The sequence below is a fragment of the Strigops habroptila genome, chromosome 11 (genome assembly GCF_004027225.2).
Source record: "Strigops habroptila isolate Jane chromosome 11, bStrHab1.2.pri, whole genome shotgun sequence".
Taxonomy (NCBI): Eukaryota; Metazoa; Chordata; class Aves; order Psittaciformes; family Psittacidae; genus Strigops; species Strigops habroptila.
The window spans coordinates 38,437,640-38,456,825 of NC_046360.1; the positions used below are offsets into that span (position 1 = coordinate 38,437,640).

Consider the following 19,186-nt stretch of genomic DNA (forward strand, 5'->3'; position numbering starts at 1 on the left):
CTGATGTTCTTGGGGAAGGGGATGGTCTTAGCTCTGCACCTACCTCCTGCTGCTTTGGCTGGAGAAGCTGGGGGGCTGCTCGTCCCTGCACCATGCTTAAAACCACTCCCAGCAGTAATGGGCCCTCATGGCTTTTACTTCAGTGCTGGCCTCTGTGCCATGGTGTGTGTACACAGGGTGATGTGCTGCTGGGCACAGCGCAGAGGAGGCCTGGCCCTGGGCTCTCCCCAGGCTGCGCCAGCGCCAGGGCTGGTTCCGCTCTTTGCCCATGTCCTGACCAAGCAAGAGGGAGCGATGTGAGGATGGAGCTGCTGCTGCAAGGGCAGGGGCTGGTTCCTCAGCCCACACCAAGGGCAACAGCTCCCACCAGTGCCCTGAACAGCGGGATCACAACCACGTCTGTGCTGCATGGCTGGGTGATAGCGTCAAAACCTGGTGCATGGGAAGCAGCACAGAGACGTGGAGGTGGGAAAGGCGGGAGTGTGCCTTGGCTGTAGCACCTGGCTGGGTTTTGGGGCTGGCCATATCCTGCACTGCAGCCTGTGCTGGACCCACAGCACAACCCTCCTGCAGCCCAGCGCCTGCTGCTGCACAAACACCAACAAGAGCATGGAGCGTGTGTGTGTTGCTGCAGCACCCTTACACAGACACGTATCCCAGGGCTCAGGGAGCACACGTGAGGTGGCCATGGGCTTCTACGTGTGAGACACACGTGTTGCAGGCTCACCCATGCAATAGACAGTATTTATTTGTTCATACACAGATACAATCAGAGAAAGAGACAAAATGAGCTCACACATAGATATGGCTACCCTCAGATATTTAATTTACATTAAATATAAATATATAAATACATTCATATATAGCTATTAAACATTTGAATATGAATTTATATAGATGTAGATATAGATACAGATAAGATTAGAAGTACAGAGAAGATATAGGTACAGATATAGAAATAGATATACATGCATAGAAATGTGTGTGTATGTATAGATATTACATCTCGCCCCATGCATGGAGAGGCAGAGATGATCATACACACTCAGACACACTTTAAATTATATCACACTTCAAGGCTTCTATTTGTGTGTGTGCATCTCTTTGTCTACACCAACAAATACCCCCCATATATTTTAATATACACGTGTGTGTGATATATATAAAAATATATATATTGTTTCTATATTTCTCTGTATTTTGTGTATACATAAACAGCCCATATACATGCGGATGCGTGTGTGTGTGTGGTTTAGTTATCTTCATCTTTCTTTGAGCAAGAGAGGGGGATGGAGGGAGGTGGGGAGAGGAAATGCAAGAAGATACAGACACATAAATAAATATGTCAATAAACTGGCTGTGGAGGTGGAGGTGGGATGTCTGCGTGTGAGCTGGGGGGGAATGACCTGTTATCCCTACACACATACACAGAATACAAACCGAGATCAACACACACGTACATGTAGATGCCACCCAGATGTTACATATGGGGTGGAGGAGAGGAGATACGCACATTTTTAGGGGTGCAGGTGTGTGCGGGGGGGCATTTTGCCCCTCTCTCTGTAGTTCTTGTTCTCTCTCTCAGGAGAAGACAGGGAATGATGGAAAATAGGCACACACAGAGTTAGTTATGTATATAAGTAAATAAAGTCTCTGTGGGAGGGGGTACGGGGATACTCTGCGTGTGTATGACTAGTGCATGTGCACGCTCATGTATGTACATATGCACATGTGTGTAGAGCAAGAGTATGTGTGTGAGCAGCTCTCACTAAGTATCTATGTATATAAATGGAGAGAGTGTGTGTCTCCAAGTATATATGTATAGATGGGGGATACCGCGTGTGTGAACATATATAATTATATATGTTATAATATATGAAAGTATATATTAATATATATACCTAAATCTCTATTAAGATATACATATTAATATAGAGTGTATTGTGTGTTTGTGTCACCTCCATGCTCTCTTGGTGCATGTATATGTATATATGTATATATGCATACGTATATATGCAGAGAGAGGTGAGTGAATGGGTCCCTCCCCCTCCATATGCACATATATATGTGTGTGTGAACAGCTCACTCTCTGTATATATGTGCATGTATATGTATCTCAGGAGAACTTGTGCGTGAAGTTCCCTTTCTAAACATACAGATATATATACGTGGTGAAAGAATGCTGCATGTGTGTGAACAGCTCAATGTGCTCTGTATATATGTGTCTCTAAACAGCACTTTCTCCAACTATGTATGTATATATAAAGAGGATTACATGTGTGAAGTGTCTCTGTGTATACCGCAGCATCTCTACAGGCATAGCTGTAACAAGCCAGAGCACTGTGTGTGTGAGCACAGCTATCGCTCCCTCTCCATGCACATATACACATAAGCACATACTGTGTGAGTATATATTTATGCACCCCAGAGACTATACAGGGGAGGGATGTGTGTGAACATCTGTCTATGTATATGCACATAGACAGGGGTTAAGAGGGAAGCGGGGGGAACAAGGCTCTTGAAGTTTATATGCCTGTATGTGTGTGTGTATATATATACATACACACACACACACATATATATAAAGAAAGTCTTGTGTGTAAGACCAGTTCTCCGAACAGCTCTGTCAGTATATATGTATATACGGACAGGGGGAAAGGCGGAAGAGACTGTTACCTCTGCCCACCCCCAATATCTAAGTATATACGTGTATCTATATATGTGTGTGTATATAGCAAGAGAGACCTGTGAAACTGTGCGAGTAAGCAGCTGTCTGTCTAAATGTATGTATATAAACGTATAGGGGTGTATATATAGGAAGATAGTTGTGTCAACAGCTCTCTGTATACTCTGTATACATAGCGAGAGAAGCGTGTGTGAGAACAGCAGGCTATATAGAAAGCACATCTATATGTGCAGCCATACATGTTATGTATATGTATGTGTATGAGTATATATATATATATGATTATATAAGAGCGAAAAGTAGGTGTGTGACCAATCTGTGTCTATGTATGGATATATGCATCTATATATTTATATATATATATAAAATGCGAATAGTGTATGTGAGAAGGGCTCTTGCTATCTCTACTTATGCACACACATACAGAGAGAACAGCTTGTGATATATGCATATACCTTTATGCACCCCAGGGATTAGAAAATGTGTGTGTGTAAATTGCCCGTTTTGTTACGTATATGTGTATATGTGTCAATATAAAGCTACAGCAAGGGAGGGAATGCATGTGAACAGCTCACGTGTGCTCTGTATATAGGTGTGTCTAACCAGCACTTTAACTACGTATGCATGGAGAAAGAGGATTACGTGTGATGTGTCTCTGTGTATACAGAAGTATATATATATGCATCTATATAGGCATAGCTGTAACAAGCCAGAGCACTGTGTGTGTGAGCACAGCTATCGCTCCCTCTCTACACACGCACACACATAAAGAGAGTATATATCAAGCTATAAACATGTAGCTGTATATATTTATGCACCCCAGAGATTATACAGGGCAGGGATGATAGATCGTGTGTGTGTGACATCTGTGTATGTACATGCACATAGACGGGGGTTGAGAGAGAAGGGGGGAACAGGGCTCTCCAAGTTTATGTGCCTGTACGTGTATGTGTGTGTGTGTGTATTTACAATATACATTTTATATATATGCGCACATATACATACATACATATATCTATAAAAAGGAAGTCGTGTGTGTGACACCCGTTCTCTGAACAGCTCTCCTAGAATACATGTATATATGGGCTGGGGTCAGAGGAAGAGAGTGTTACCTCTTCCCCCCCCAATATCTATGTATATACATGTATCTGTATGTGAGTGTGTATATAGCAAGAGAGAACTTATTTATATATTTATATTACAAATATATATTATATATATACTTATATTTATATATAAAAATTATCTTTTAAATATTTGTGATTTACGTTATGAATTAGAATTCAATAATTATGTGATAATACAATATTATCACTATAATATTATTATTGCAGTATATTAAGTATTAACAGTATCAATAACTATATTAATTAAAACTACATTTAAATTAAAATATTTAATTAATAATATTTATTTATATAACCTATTCTTGATTATATTAATAATATCATTAATATTTAATATTAATGATATATTAATATTTTAGTATGTTTTAAAATATTTATAAATATATATGTATGTATTTAAAGAAAGTCTTGTGTGTGAGACCAGTTCTCTGAACAGCTCTCTCAGTATATACGTATATGGGCTGGGTCAGAGTGGGGTGAGAGTATTAGCTTTCCCCTCCACCTCAATATCTAAGTATATACATGCGTATCTATATATGTGTGTACACAGCAAGAGAGACCTGTGTAACTGAGGGAGAAACTGTCTGTCTATATGTATTTATTTAAATATATAGGGGTCTATATATAGGAAGATCGTTGTGTCGACAGCTCTCTGTATGCTCTCTATACGTAGTGAAAGAAGCGTGTGTGAGAACAGCAGGCTATATAGAAAGCACGTCTATACGTATAGCCATCCATGTATACATAGAGAGAGAGGAGTGGCGGGTGTGAAAACAGCTCACTCTACAGGTACACATAATGCAGGTGTGCACAGGGAGAGAATAGGGCGGGTTTGTGTGAACAGCACGTGCCCTTCTGAATTGTAGATGTATATATGTACAGGTGTCTATGTTTCTATATGCATTAGTATCTTTGTGTGTATATGTGTATATATGTCTATGTATCTATGTGTATATGTGTCTATATGAGTGAGATGTATATGTATATGTGTATATGCATGTGTATACGTATACGTATATATAGTATACGTATATATAGTATACGTATAGGTATATATAGAACGTATATGCATGCACATTCACACATGCATATGTGTAAATATGTATAGATAAGAGTGAGAAACATGTGTATGACCAGTCTATGTCCATGTACGTATATATGCATCGATATATTCATATATATGTGTGTATATATATGTATAAAAAAAGACAATAGTGTGTGTGAGAAGGGCTCTTGCTATCTCTACTTATGCACACACGTACAGAGAGAACAGCTTGTGATATATGCATATATCTTTATGTACCCCAGGGATTAGAAAATGTGTGTGTGTAAATTGCCCGTTTTGTTACGTATATGTGTATATGTGTCAATATAAAGCTACAGCAAGAGAGGGAATGCATGTGAACAGCTCACGTGTGCTCTGTATATAGGTGTGTCTAACCAGCACTTTAACTACGTATGCATGGAGAAAGAGGATTACGTGTGATGTGTCTCTGTGTATACAGAAGTATATATATATGCATCTATATAGGCATAGCTGTAACAAGCCAGAGCACTGTGTGTGTGAGCACAGCTATCACTCACGCTCTACACCCGGATACACATAAAGAGAGTATATATCAAGCTATAAACATGTAGCTGTATATATTTATGCACCCCAGAGACTATACAGGGCAGGGATGATAGATCGTGTGTGTGTGACATCTGTGTATGTACATGCACATAGACGGGGGTTGAGAGAGAAGGGGGGAACAGGGCTCTCCAAGTTTGTATGCCTGTACGTGTATGTGTGTGTGTGTGTATTTACAATATACATTTTATATATATGCGCACATATACATACATACATATATCTATAAAAAGGAAGTCGTGTGTGTGACACCCGTTCTCTGAACAGCTCTCCTAGAATACATGTATATATGGGCTGGGGTCAGAGGAAGAGAGTGTTACCTCTTCCCCCCCCAATATCTATGTATATACATGTATCTATATTTGTGTGTGTATATAGCAAGAGAGAACTTATTTATATGTTTATATTGCTAATATATCTTATATATTTATATACTTAGATGTAAAAATTATCTTTTAAATATTTGTGATTTATGTTATGTATTCTAATTCAATAATTATATGATAATACAATATTATCACTATAATATTATTATGGTAGAATAATATATTAAGTATTAACATTATTAATAATTATATTAATAAAACATTTAAATGATATTTAATTAATTATATTATTAATATAACTATTGATTATATTAATAATTGTATTATATTATGTGATATTATATGTTAATAATATTATTAATGTATAGTATTAATGATATATTAACATTGTAAGTTATAGTTTAATGTATTTTAAAGTATTTATAAATATATATGTACGTATATAAAGAAAGTCTTGTGTGTGAGACCAGTTCTCTGAACAGCTCTCTCAGTATATACGTATATGGGCTGGGTCAGAGTGGGGTGAGAGTATTACCTTTCCCCTCCACCTCAATATCTAAGTATATACATGCGTATCTATATATGTGTGTACACAGCAAGAGAGACCTGTGTAACTGAGGGAGAAACTGTCTGTCTATATGTATTTATTTAAATATATAGGGGTCTATATATAGGAAGATCATTGTGTCGACTGCTCTCTGTATACTCTCTATACGTAGTGAGAGAAGCGTGTGTAAGAACAGCAGGCTATATAGAAAGCACATCTATACGTATAGCCATCCATGTATACATAGAGAATAGGGTGGGTTTGTGTGAACACTACGTGCTCTTTTGAATTATAGGCATATATATGTACAGGTGTCTATGTTTCCATATGCATAAGTGTCTTTGTTTACCTGTGTCTATGTATCTATGTGTACATGTGTCTATATGAGATGTATATGTATATACGTATATGCATATGTATGTGTATATGTATACGTATGCGTATATGTATATGTGTACACGTTCACATACGCATATGTGTAAATATGTCTATATGAGTGAGAAACGTGTGACCAATCTATGTCTAGGTTCGTATATATGCATCTGTATATTCATATATATGTGTATATGTAAAGAGAAAAGTGTGTGTGAGAAGGGCTCTTGTTATCTCTACTTATGCACACATATACAAAGAGAATAGATTATATGCCTGTACGTGTATGTGTGTGTGCATATATACACAATATACTATATACTGTGCATTCATACATACATATATATAAAAAAACAAAGTCTTGTGTGTGGCACCCGTTTTCTGAACAGCTCTCTCAGATCATACGTATAGATGGGCTGGGGTGAGGGGGAGAGAGTGTTACCTCTGCCCCCATCCAATCGCTATGTATATACATGTATCTATATATGTGTGTTTATATAGCAAGAGAGAACTTATTTATATATAATAATATTAATTATATAATATTAATATATAATATTATATAATAAATATTAATTTATATTTATATAATAAATGTATATATATATTTATCCTTGTAAATATATATTTAAATTTATATATTTGAGAATAAAGTATAATTTAACAATTATATCAATATCATGTTATTAATAGAGTAATTATTCATATCAGTTATTATATTAATATTTAATTAATCACCTCAGACATATATTAATTACAATATTATTTAGTTATATTCATATTAATATTTTATTTGTAATTAATTCTTAATTATTGTTATGCAGTTATTAATTACTAATAATATTAATAATATATTAATATAATGAATTATAAAATAATATATTTTAAACATTTATAAATACTTTTTTTTTATGTACATATATATATAAAGAAAGTCTTGTGTGTGAGACCAGTTCTCTGAACAGCTCTCTCGGTATATATGTATATATGGGATGGGTCGGGGCAGAGGAGGGGTGTTACTTTTGCCCCTATCTCTGCCCCCCCAATATCTAAGTATATACATCTATCTGTATATGTGTGTACACAGCAAGAGAGACCTGTGTAACTGAGGGAGAAACTGTCTATATGTATGTATTTAAATATATAGAGGTCTACATATAGGAAGATCGTCGTGTCGACAGCTCTCTGTATGCTCTCTATACGTAGTGAGAGAAGCGTGTGTGAGAACAGCAGGCTATATAGAAAGCACGTCTATACGTACAGCCATCCGTGTATACATAGAGAGAGAGAGGAGTGGCGGGTGTGAAAACAGCTCACTCTACAGGTACACATAACGCAGGTGTGCACAGGGAGAGAATAGGGCGGGTTTGTGTGAACAGCACGTGCTCTTCTGAATTGTAGATGTATATATGTACAGGTGTCTGTTTCTACATGTATTAGTGTCTCTATATGTCAATCTATGTGTATACATGTCTATATAAGATGTATACTTATATGTATATGCATACACGTACACATAAGCGTATGTGTAAATATGTATATATAAGTGTGAGAAGCATGTGTGTGACCAATCTCTGTCTATGTACATACATATGCATCCATATATTCATATATATGTATCAAGAAAGTAGTGTGTGTGAGAAGGGCTCCTGTTATCTCTACTTATGCACACACGTACAGAGAGAACAGCTTGTGATATATGCATATATCTTTATGCACCCCAGGGATTAGACGTGTAGCAGGGAAAAGTGATGGAAAATGTGTGTGTGTAAATTGCCCGTTTTGTTACGTATATGTGTATATGTGTCAATATAAAGCTACAGCAAGGGAGGGAATGCATGTGAACAGCTCACGTGTGCTCTGTATATAGGTGTGTCTAACCAGCACTTTAACTACGTATGCATGTAGAAAGAGGATTACGTGTGATGTGTCTCTGTGTATACAGAAGTATATATATATATGCATCTATATAGGCATAGCTGTAACAAGCCAGAGCACTGTGTGTGTGAGCACAGCTATCGCTCCCTCTCTACACACGCACACACATAAAGAGAGTATATATCAAGCTATAAACATGTAGCTGTATATATTTATGCACCCCAGAGACTATACAGGGCAGGGATGATAGATCGTGTGTGTGTGACATCTGTGTATGTACATGCACATAGACGGGGGTTGAGAGAGAAGGGGGGAACAGGGCTCTCCAAGTTTATGTGCCTGTACGTGTATGTGTGTGTGTGTGTATTTACAATATACATTTTATATATATGCGCACATATACATACATACATATATCTATGAAAAGGAAGTCGTGTGTGTGACACCCGTTCTCTGAACAGCTCTCTCAGAATACATGTATATATGGGCTGGGGTCAGAGGAAGAGACTGTTATCTCTGCCCCCTGTCCCCTCCCCAGTGTCTAAGTATATACATGTATCTATAGATGCGCATGTATATAACAAGAAAGAACTTATTTATATATCTATATTATAAATATAGATTTATATTTATGTTATAAATATATATAGTATAAATTATACTTTAATCAGATTAAAATTTCATATTAACAATATAATATATTTTTGATATATTAATTAGTCATATATTAATTAGTCATATCACCAGTCATTATATTAAAAATTAATTAATCATTGCATATTTACATATTAAAATGACAATATTTAAATATATTAATACTTAATTATTGTTATTAACATTTAATTAATTATATTATTAATATTGTTACTTAATAATGTTTATATGATGTAATAATTATAATTTACTAACAATACATTAATATTATAAAGTGTCATTTAATATATTATAAAATATTTATAAATACATACATATATATGTATATAAAGAAAGTCGTGTGTGTGTGACACCCAATCTCTGAACAGCTGTCTCAGTATACATGTATATATGGGCTGGGGTCAGGGGGAGAGAGTGTTACGCCTGCGCCCCGCCCCCCAACATCTAAGTATATACATGTATCTATATATGTGTGTGTATATAGTAAGAGAGACCTGTGTAACTGTGAGCGAGCAACTCTCTGTCTACATGCATGTATATAAATATACGGGTCTATATATAGGAAGATCGTTGTGTCGACAGCTCTCTGTATACTCTCTATACGTAGTGAGAGAAGTGTGTGTGAGAACAGCAGGCTATATAGAAAGCACGTCTATACGTACAGCCATCCGTGTATACATAGAGAGAGAGGAGTGGCGGGTGTGAAAACAGCTCACTCTATAGGTACACATAATGCAGGTGTGCACAGGGAGAGAATAGGGCGGGTTTGTGTGAACAGCACGTGCTCTTTTGAATTATAGGCATATATGTGTACAGGTGTCTATGTTTCTATATGCATAAGTGTCTGTGTATATGTCTATGTATCTATGTGTATATGTGTCTATATGAGTGAGATGTATATGTATATGTATTTGTATGTGTATGTGTATATGTACATGTCTGCAGCAGCTCTGCGCCATGTATGTGTATGTGTACGCGTATATATGTATATATATATGAGTGAGATATGTGTGACCAATCTGTGTCTATGTATATATGCATCTATATATTCATATATATATATAGCAAGAGAGTATTGTGTGTTGAGAAGGGCTCTTGCTATCTCTACTTATGCACACACATACAGAGAGAATAGCTTGTGATATATGCATATATTTTTATGCACTCCAGGGATTAGACATGTAGGGGGGGAGAGAGTGATGGAAAATGTGTGTGTGTAAATTGCTCTTGCTCATTTTGTTACGTATATATATATGTGTCAATATATAGCTACAGCAAGGGATGGAATGCATGTGAGCAGCTCTGTATGTGCATGTGCACAGCCAAAGGACACGGTCCATGTATCTGTGTGTGAGCAGCTCGCTCTGAGCTGTGGATACGGTTTTCTATGGAGGCTGTAAAGGGTGTCTCTGTGTGTAAAAAGTCTGCGTTCTCTGGGTGTGTATATACATACACACGTATGCGCACAGAGAGACATAAAGAGAGAAGGCCGGGAGGTCTGTCAGAGCAGATCTCTCCCCACCCCCCCCATACATGTGTATATGCACATGTGTGTGCAGCATGACTGTCGTCTGTGCTTGACCTGCTCTCCCCACCCTCTGTACCAGTGTTTATATATGTGTGTGTGTGCAGTGACAAAGAACTCTGTGTGCACCTCTCACATTCCCTCTCTGTATTCATGGATATATGCGCATATGTATGTATATGCAGCTCGCTCAAGAGATAAATGTGTGTGAGAGGTTTGTCTTTCATTATATATGTATATATGCATATTTTTATATAGTGAATTACGTGTGTGTGAACAGTTGTGTGTGTGTGTTTATAAGTATATATGCCTATATACAGCATAGAATCCCAGAATGGTTTGTGTTGGAAGGGACCTTAAAGCTCCCCCATCTCCAAGCCCCTGCCACGGGCAGGGACACCTTCCACTAGAGCAGGTTGCTCCAAGCCCCTGTGTCCAACCTGGCCTTGAACACTGCCAGGGATGGGGCAGCCACAGCTTCTCTGGGCACCCTGTGCCAGCGCCTCAGCACCCTCACAGGGAAGAGCTTCTGCCTCAGAGCTCATCTCAATATGTGTGTGTGTGTGCGCGTGTGTGTATATATATGTATGTGTATGTGTATATGTATGCGTGTGTATACATGTGTATATATATGCATGTATATGTGTATATATGTGTGTGTATATGTATATTTATATATAACAAAAGAGAAGGTGTGAACAGCTCTCTCCCTAAGTACACATGTATGTATACGCATGTAGTGACTGTTGTGTTTGAGCACAGCTCTCCTGTATATATACACATACGGACAGTATACATGCGTGTGCGTGTGTGTATATATGTATGTATTTATATGTGTATATATGTATATGGGGGTGTGAGAGAGGGCAGTTCTCTCTGTATATACCCACACGTGTGTATATACACATACATAGCACAGGAGAACTTGTGCGTGAACAGCACTCCCCCCCCCCGTATACACACATGTATGTGTGTGTGTGTAACAAAGGAACTGTGTGTTTGTGAACAACTGTATATAGAATATATAAGTTTACATACAGCAAGAGGAGTATTGTGTGTGCATATATCTATATATGCATAGATATGGAGAGAGAATAGTGTGTTCATGTAAGCAGCTCTCTAGTGATATATGTACAGATGCATACAGAGACAATTATGCGTGAATGGTCTCTCAGTGTCTGTGTAAGTGTACGTGTGTGTGTGAGAAAACTCTACATATATCCATATGTAGAGAGAATATACACATACACACATATATATGTGTATATTTATGGAACCCAGAGGTTGCACATGTGTATGGAGTGGGGAGAGAGAGAGAATGATAGAAAATGTGTGTGTGGGAACAGCTCTGACTCCTACGCTCAGGTCTGTATGTGTATCTCTATAGAGAGACAGCAGGGGAGAGCAACAGGCATGAACAGCTCTCAGCGTATGGATCTATGTACATATAGATGCATACAGCAAGAGAGAATACTGTGTATGTGCATGGACAAGTACGGATGTGTATCTGCAGTGCTATATATTGGGGGGTCTGTGTGTGAAATCACTCACTCTCGCAGTGTGTATGTATATATATGTATATATAGATGTGCATACAAAGAGGTGTTGAGAGAGAGCAGTGCGAGAGCAGGCTTCTCACTCCCGTGTCAGTCTGTGTGTGTACACTGTGCATGCATACATGTATGTGTGTGCAGGGGGACTATGGTGTGTGTTTGAACAGCACATGCTCTCTCCCCCCTCCTCTCACACACTCTCTGTAAATATGTACATACACATAGAATCATAGAATCATAGAATGGTTTGGGCTGGGAAGGACCTTAAGATCTTCTAGTTCCAACCCCTGCCATAGGCAGGGACACCTCGCACTAAACCATGTCGCCCAAGGCTCTGCCCAACCTGGCAATAAATACAAAAACCAGAAAAAGAAACTATCTTTGAAAACATTTAAAAACCCGGATTCCTGATTTCTCATTTCCACAGTATAAAAACTGAAGAGCATTTCTCTTACTTTTCTTGAAGACAGGATGGAGATTCTTTTTCTGCCAGATACTGAAGCACATGCATGAAGGTAGCAGGAACACTACGCACAACAGCCCAGCTACAGCAAGAGAAATTCTGACAATGTCCGTCTGGAGGTCCTTCCCTGGCACAGTGATAGAAACCTCAACACAGCAGTGTGTGTGAAGTGTGTCTCTAGATATGTTCAAAAATATGTATGCATATACAGATGTAGATAGCAAGAGTAATCATGTGAGAACAGCTCCCTTAGTGTGTGTATGTAAGCACATATACAGAACACGAGAGAGAAGCATGTATGTATGTGTGAACAGCTAGTAGATATGTATGTATATATGTATATGACAGAGAGACAAATGTATGTGACCAAGACTCGCCACTGTATCTCTATAAGCACGTGTGTACATACAGGGACAGCTCACGTGTATGTTAGGGCTGTTCTCCCCCTTTCTATCTCTCCAAGAAGCACAGGTACACACACACATACATACATACATACACACATACACATACACATATACACACACATACAAAGACATATACACACACGTGCACATATACACACACATACACATATACACACATACACACACATACACACACACATACACACACACATACACATATACACACACATACACACACACACACACATATACACACACATACACACACATACACACACACACACATATACACACACATACACACACACATACACATATACACACACATACACACACACACATATACACACACATACACACACATACACACACACACTCAGCCTCCCCCAGGGCTCTTATTCAAACATTCATATCTTCATGTAATTACACATGTGCTCTGCTTCACCCCTGGGTGCACAGGGGGGATGCGGGTCCATCCCCACTCGCTACACGCTACCAACACACAAGAGGCCATCACAGACCACCAGTGCACAGCCTTGACACCCCACCCTCCCCCACTGGAGAGCTTTGATTGCAATATTGACATGTTTATGTCAATATCTCACATATATACACCCCGGTGTTTGTGTGGGTGCATGCACTTACACCTCTCTTTCATTCACAGCTATTGCAGTAACTAATAACTTATTATACAGATGACATATTCCAGATCTATAACACACATGACCCCCCCCCCATATAGCCATGATAAACAGGCAGTGCAGCAGGAAGTTTCCATTTGGTTACAGCATGAGATCTGCACAGAGACACACGCATGTTCCACACATGCACACACAGAGATCTATACATTACACAGCCTAACAGACACACATGGTATGGGGGTCCCGGGGGGGGGGGACCCAGCCCAGCACCTTCAGCTCCCGAGGCCAGACGCAACTCATCACAGGGATGCTGGGACACTGCTGATGGGAGGGACACCCTGCTGTTATGGGGGGGCCTCTCCCCGGGGGTCGGGGTGGTGGTTCCGGGCACCTCGCTGCAGGGAGGGGACGTGGGACACGACCGGGCAGGACCCGGCCCGGGCAAGGGGAGAACCGGCGGGAGGCCCTAGGGACCCCCCCCCCCAGCGGCAGCGGGGGCTCGTCCCCTCCGGTGCGGGGGGCCCGGGCGAGGGAAATGGCGGAGAGCAGCGTGGGGATGGGGAGGGGGGGGCGGGGGGAGGCGGCGGGGCTGTGCGGGCTCAGCGCGGCGTGCGTGAGCAGGGGGCGGGTGCGAGAGTGTGTGCGGAGTCTACGTGTGCGTGTGCACACCCCCGTGCGTGTGTCCGGACACCCCGGGCGGGGGCACACGGATCCCCCCCTCCGCGTACGGGGGCAGAGGGGACCAGCCGGGCCGGGCCCGGAGCTCTGCGAGGGGGGGACCTTTTGCACACACCCCCCTCCCGGGAAGCCTCGTTCCCTGGTGGGATTTGAGGGTGGTGTAGTTGAGGGTCACAGCACCGCTGCTGCCCCCCCCAGCCCATGCACAATTACGAGATGCAGCGGGGGTAGGAACCGCCCCCCCCGCGCTGTACCGAGCCGGGGTCCCCCAGTTACTCCTCGCCAGCCCATCCGGACCCGCCGTGCTTCCCGCATCCTCCGCTGCGGGGCGATGCCCGCCGGGGGGGGGGAACACACCACCGGACACGCAGGGCTCCCCCCTCGGGGGCCCGGGCTGGGCGGCCGCGGGTGTGGGGTCGATAGGGGGGCGGCCCCCGCCGCTGGGGCGGGGACCCCCGGCCTCGGCTCTTCGCCTCCGCGCTGCTGCCGGCGGCCGCGGGAGGGCGTCGCCTGTGTTAGTTCCCTCCGGAGAACCCGGGGGCAGCGCGGCCGCCACCGCCCCCGGCCGCCCGCCGCCTCCCCCCCCGCGGCGGCCCCTCTTGGGCGGCGGGCGGCGGCGGCGGTGGCGCGGGGGGGGGGTCGCGGCAGAGCCCCAGCCGCCTCCGCGCGGGGCGCCCCCCTCCTCGCTGCCTCCGCCGCGCCGGGCGCGCCCCCGAAATCGCGGCGGGGGGCGTTGGGCGGCGCGCGGCGGGGGGCGGTGGGGCGGCGGCGGGCCGGGGGGCGGCGGGGCGCGGCGGGGGGCGCGGGCGGCGCGGCGCGGGGGGGCCCGGCGGCGGCGCGGGAGCCCCGCGAAAGGGCCCCAAGAAGCACAAGTTGGAGCTGGCGGCGGACCAGGCTGTTGTTGTTCTCAACGTGGTCCGCCCAGCGCCCATATAAAGGGCGGGCGGCGGCGCCCGCCCCTTCAGAGCGCGGCGGCGGCGGCGCGGAGCCGAGTGGAGACAGAGAGCAGCGCGCGCGCCCGCCGGACCCCCGCCACGCCGCGGTGCCCCCGCCCGCTCCCGCCTCCGTCCCGCGACCCCGCGGCACCATGTCGGTGGAGCTGGAAGAAGCCGATCTCCCCCTGACCGAGGCGGAGGAGGTGCCGCTCGCCCCAGAGAAGAAAGCGGCCGCCAAGAAGGCGAAAGGCGGCGGCTCCTCGTTGTCGCCGTCGAAGAAGAAAAAGAACAACAAGAAGAAGAACCAGCCGGGCAAATACAGCCAGCTGGTGGTGGAAACGATCCGCAAGCTGGGCGAGCGCAATGGCTCCTCGCTGGCCAAGATCTACAACGAGGCCAAGAAAGTGGCCTGGTTCGACCAGCAGAACGGCAGGACCTACCTAAAGTACTCCATCAAGGCGCTGGTGCAGAACGACACGCTGCTCCAGGTCAAGGGCACCGGCGCCAATGGCTCTTTCAAGCTCAATAGGAAAAAGCTGGAAGGCGGCGGCGAGGGGGGCGCGGGCAGCAGCGCCCACAAGTCCCACAAGAAGGCGACGGCCTCCGCGTCCCGGCGGGCGGAGAAGAAGCCGGCGGCCAAGAGCAAGAAGCCCGAGAAGAAATCCCATAAGAAGGGAGGCGGCGGCGCGGCGACGAAGAAAGACAAGGGCAAAGCCAAGAAGGCCACCAAGAAGGGAGCCGCGTCTCCTGGGGGCAAGAAGGTGAAGAAGTCGGCAAAGCCCAAGGCACTCAAGAGCAGGAAGGCATGAGAGCGGGGCGCAGGGAGCCTCCCGCCGCCCCGCGGACTGTGAGCCCCGCGGCACGGACTGCTCCGCGGACGGACCCCAGGGGACCCGCTTTGTCTTTGTGTTGCTGACTCGGCTCCGCAGCCGCCGCCGTACGCGGTGAGCGGGGCTGCGGCTGTCCCAGCCCCCCCTTCCCCGCCGCCTTATTTTCTCCACCCCCTCGCTTCCCCCATCCCGTGGCTTCTCTCCGATCGCGCCCTTTTGTTTTCGGCCGTGCCCCTCCCCGAGTGTAGACGGTTCCCGTCCCGTGTCCCCCCCCTCCATCCCGTCCCCTCCCGTTCCTCCCCGGTGCTTCCCGGGGATTTTTCCCGCCCGGTTTCCATGGCAACCATTGCGCGGCGGCGCCCCCGCGCCACGTGGGCCGGCTCCCGCCGCCAGGGCCCGCGCCGCGCCCCGCCGCCTCCGGCAGCCGCGGCGCCCCCTATTGGCTCCCGGCCCCCGCTGCCATGGCAACGGCCCGTTGCGCGCCAATTGGCTGCCGCGGCGTCGGGCGCTCTTAAAGAGGCCGGCCGCGGGGCGCGGGCTCAGGGCGCATCGCCAATGGCCTTTACTTCTGTTTTTAGCCGGTTTTGGGTTGATTTCCGTTATTTTTACGTGTGGGGGAGGGGGGGCCGGGGGTGACTTTTTTTTTTTTTTTTTTTTTTTTTTTTCCATTTCTCGTCGTTTCAAATAAATTGGTACAAAACGCCGCTCCCGTGTGCTCCCTGCGGCCAGGCGGGGCGGGGGCAACCCCGGCGGCTGCGGTTCCCCGGTCATGGAGGGGACCCCCCCCTCGCCCCCCTTCCCGGAGCGGGGCTGCGCTGTGCGGGTGCGAGCGGCAGCGCGGGAAGGCAGAGCCCCGCCGCACACCCAACCCCCGCCTATTTATAGCTCCCGCCGCCGAGGTTGCATAAAGCCCTGCTGGGGATCTGGGCCAGCGTGTGGCGCCTGCCCGGAGCCCCGCACCAGCGCGGGGACCCTCGGCCGACAGCGGCGCTGCGGGAGGGGGGGAAACCCTGAGCTGTGCGCTCTGCAGCAGGGCAGGGAGCAGGCAGAGGTGCTGCGGCAGCTCCGCACCTCGCAGGGGGGCCGGAGTCAGGCCCGGGCCAGGCCAGGCTGGCTGCCAAGGGAAGGGGTCAGGAACAGCCTTGCACCACAGGCTCTGACGCCTCCATCAGTGACAAAGGGGAGCATCAAGCAGGAGCACACCCCCCCCCCCGGGCTGCTGTCAGCCCCCCCGAGGTGCATCCATGCCTGGGGAGCACAGCACAGATCAGGCATAGGACCCCGTGAGCAGGGGAGAGAGAGGCAGCAACCAGCCAGTGCTTGGGGACAGCCACAGCCCCAGACCCTGTGCAGCTGCTTTATCCTTTTGCCCGTTGAGCACCGGCAGGGAGAGGGGAAATGAGTTTTAATCCCTGAAGAAAGGTCCATCAACACATTCAGCAAGGGAAGCCAGGACTGCTCCCTAAGAACCCAATGAGGTTCTGCTGCTGGGAGGCTGCAGCCTCCCTCCGGGGCTGCCCACATGGGTCCCACCCCAAGCCTGAGCCCCTGCCCACGATCTCCAGCACCATGAGAGCTGCCACATTCCCCACACCCACCTGGGGTTGTCTCTTTGGTCAACAGACACTGCAGGTTTCAGGGGGTTTAGGGGCTGCTCCTGCCAAGGTCCAGCCGGTTCCACTCCAGTGCTTCACTTGAGCCTCAAGCTCGCAGGGCTGCAGGCAGAGGGGTGTCCCCTCCCCAGGACTGGGGGGTCAGACCAATGGCACCTGCAAGGCAAATTGCTCCACTGGTGAGGAACACCACCGCCAAGGTCAAAGACCAGAGGCATTCCTGTAGGCAGGAATGGGGCAGGTGAGGGCAGAGGGAAGGCAGCGGGTGACACACCTCTGGGTCAATGTCTTACCTCAGAGGAGGCGGCTGCCAGGGGCTGTGCTGCTGGAGCATCCCCAGTGAGCTCCCATGGGTGCTGCCAGCCACAAGGACCAGGCTCTGGAGAGAAACCCAAGCCCGAGGACCTCTTGGGACCGGTGACTCCAGTCTCACCCTCAGCCACAGCCAGTCCCAGAGCTGTGTGGAGGCTGCTGCACGTGCACAGACACAGCTCTTCTGCCAGCGCCGTGATCTCACCCCAGGTGCCCAGGAGGAGGCAGGGGAAGAGCACATGTTCCCAGGGAAGCAAAAACCCACAGACACCCTTCCAGGATCCCAGGACCACTGGGGAGGCTCTACTCAGCAGAGTCCTTCACATTCCATCAACTCAACTGCTCTGCTCCTGTGAGGCATTCAGAGGAACCAGGACCAGCAACACTGCTCCACAAAACCCCTCTGTGGAGCTGCAGGCTTGAAGGCAAAGTCCACTCCAGATTTCTACTGAAGACCAAGAGTTCCACTCTCCCGGTGATGCTGGTGCTCAGATGTGGGGTTCGGGAGGTGCTGCTGGTCAAGCCCCTCAGCAGCGCTCAGTGTGACAGACAGGATTTCCTTTGGGCTGCCTTGCGACAGCCCAGCGCATCCATCACGTGGCTGGTGGAGGCAGCTCAGCACCAAGGGCACCATGCGTGGCACCAGCTCCCAGTCACAGCTGTGGGCATCACCCCACGAGCACAGACAGAGCCATGCCATGGCTGGGGCAGCTACATTGCTCCTCAGCCCTGGGGGTGCAGTGCAGCACCCCAACACATCCCCATCCCTGCCCCAAGGCACCCCAGTTTAATGCCTGTTTCTGCCTTTTGCAGTGGACAGCACTGGGGCAGGGCAGAATGTGTCAGAGACCAGCCCAGCAGCTCCAGTCCTGACCCACACCTTCCATAGCCCCACAGAGCCTTCACCAGCACCCAACTGACCATGCTGGAAGCTTGGACAGATTCCCACAACCCTTCCTCCCCACAACCCAAGCAGGGAGCAGCTCTGCCTCACAGAGCCATCCCCAGA

The 19,186-nt window shown here is 46.3% G+C and overlaps 1 protein-coding gene across 1 annotated transcript; it reads left to right on the forward strand.

Moving 5' to 3' along the window:
• The first annotated feature begins 15,433 nt into the window (after nucleotides 1–15,433).
• LOC115614721 (histone H1x) lies at nucleotides 15,434–16,956 on the forward strand. The gene has a single exon (XM_030501961.1). It carries the CDS (start codon nucleotides 15,575–15,577, stop codon nucleotides 16,229–16,231), a length of 657 nt encoding a protein of 218 aa, XP_030357821.1. The 5' UTR covers nucleotides 15,434–15,574; the 3' UTR covers nucleotides 16,232–16,956.
• The last annotated feature ends 2,230 nt before the right edge of the window (nucleotides 16,957–19,186 follow it).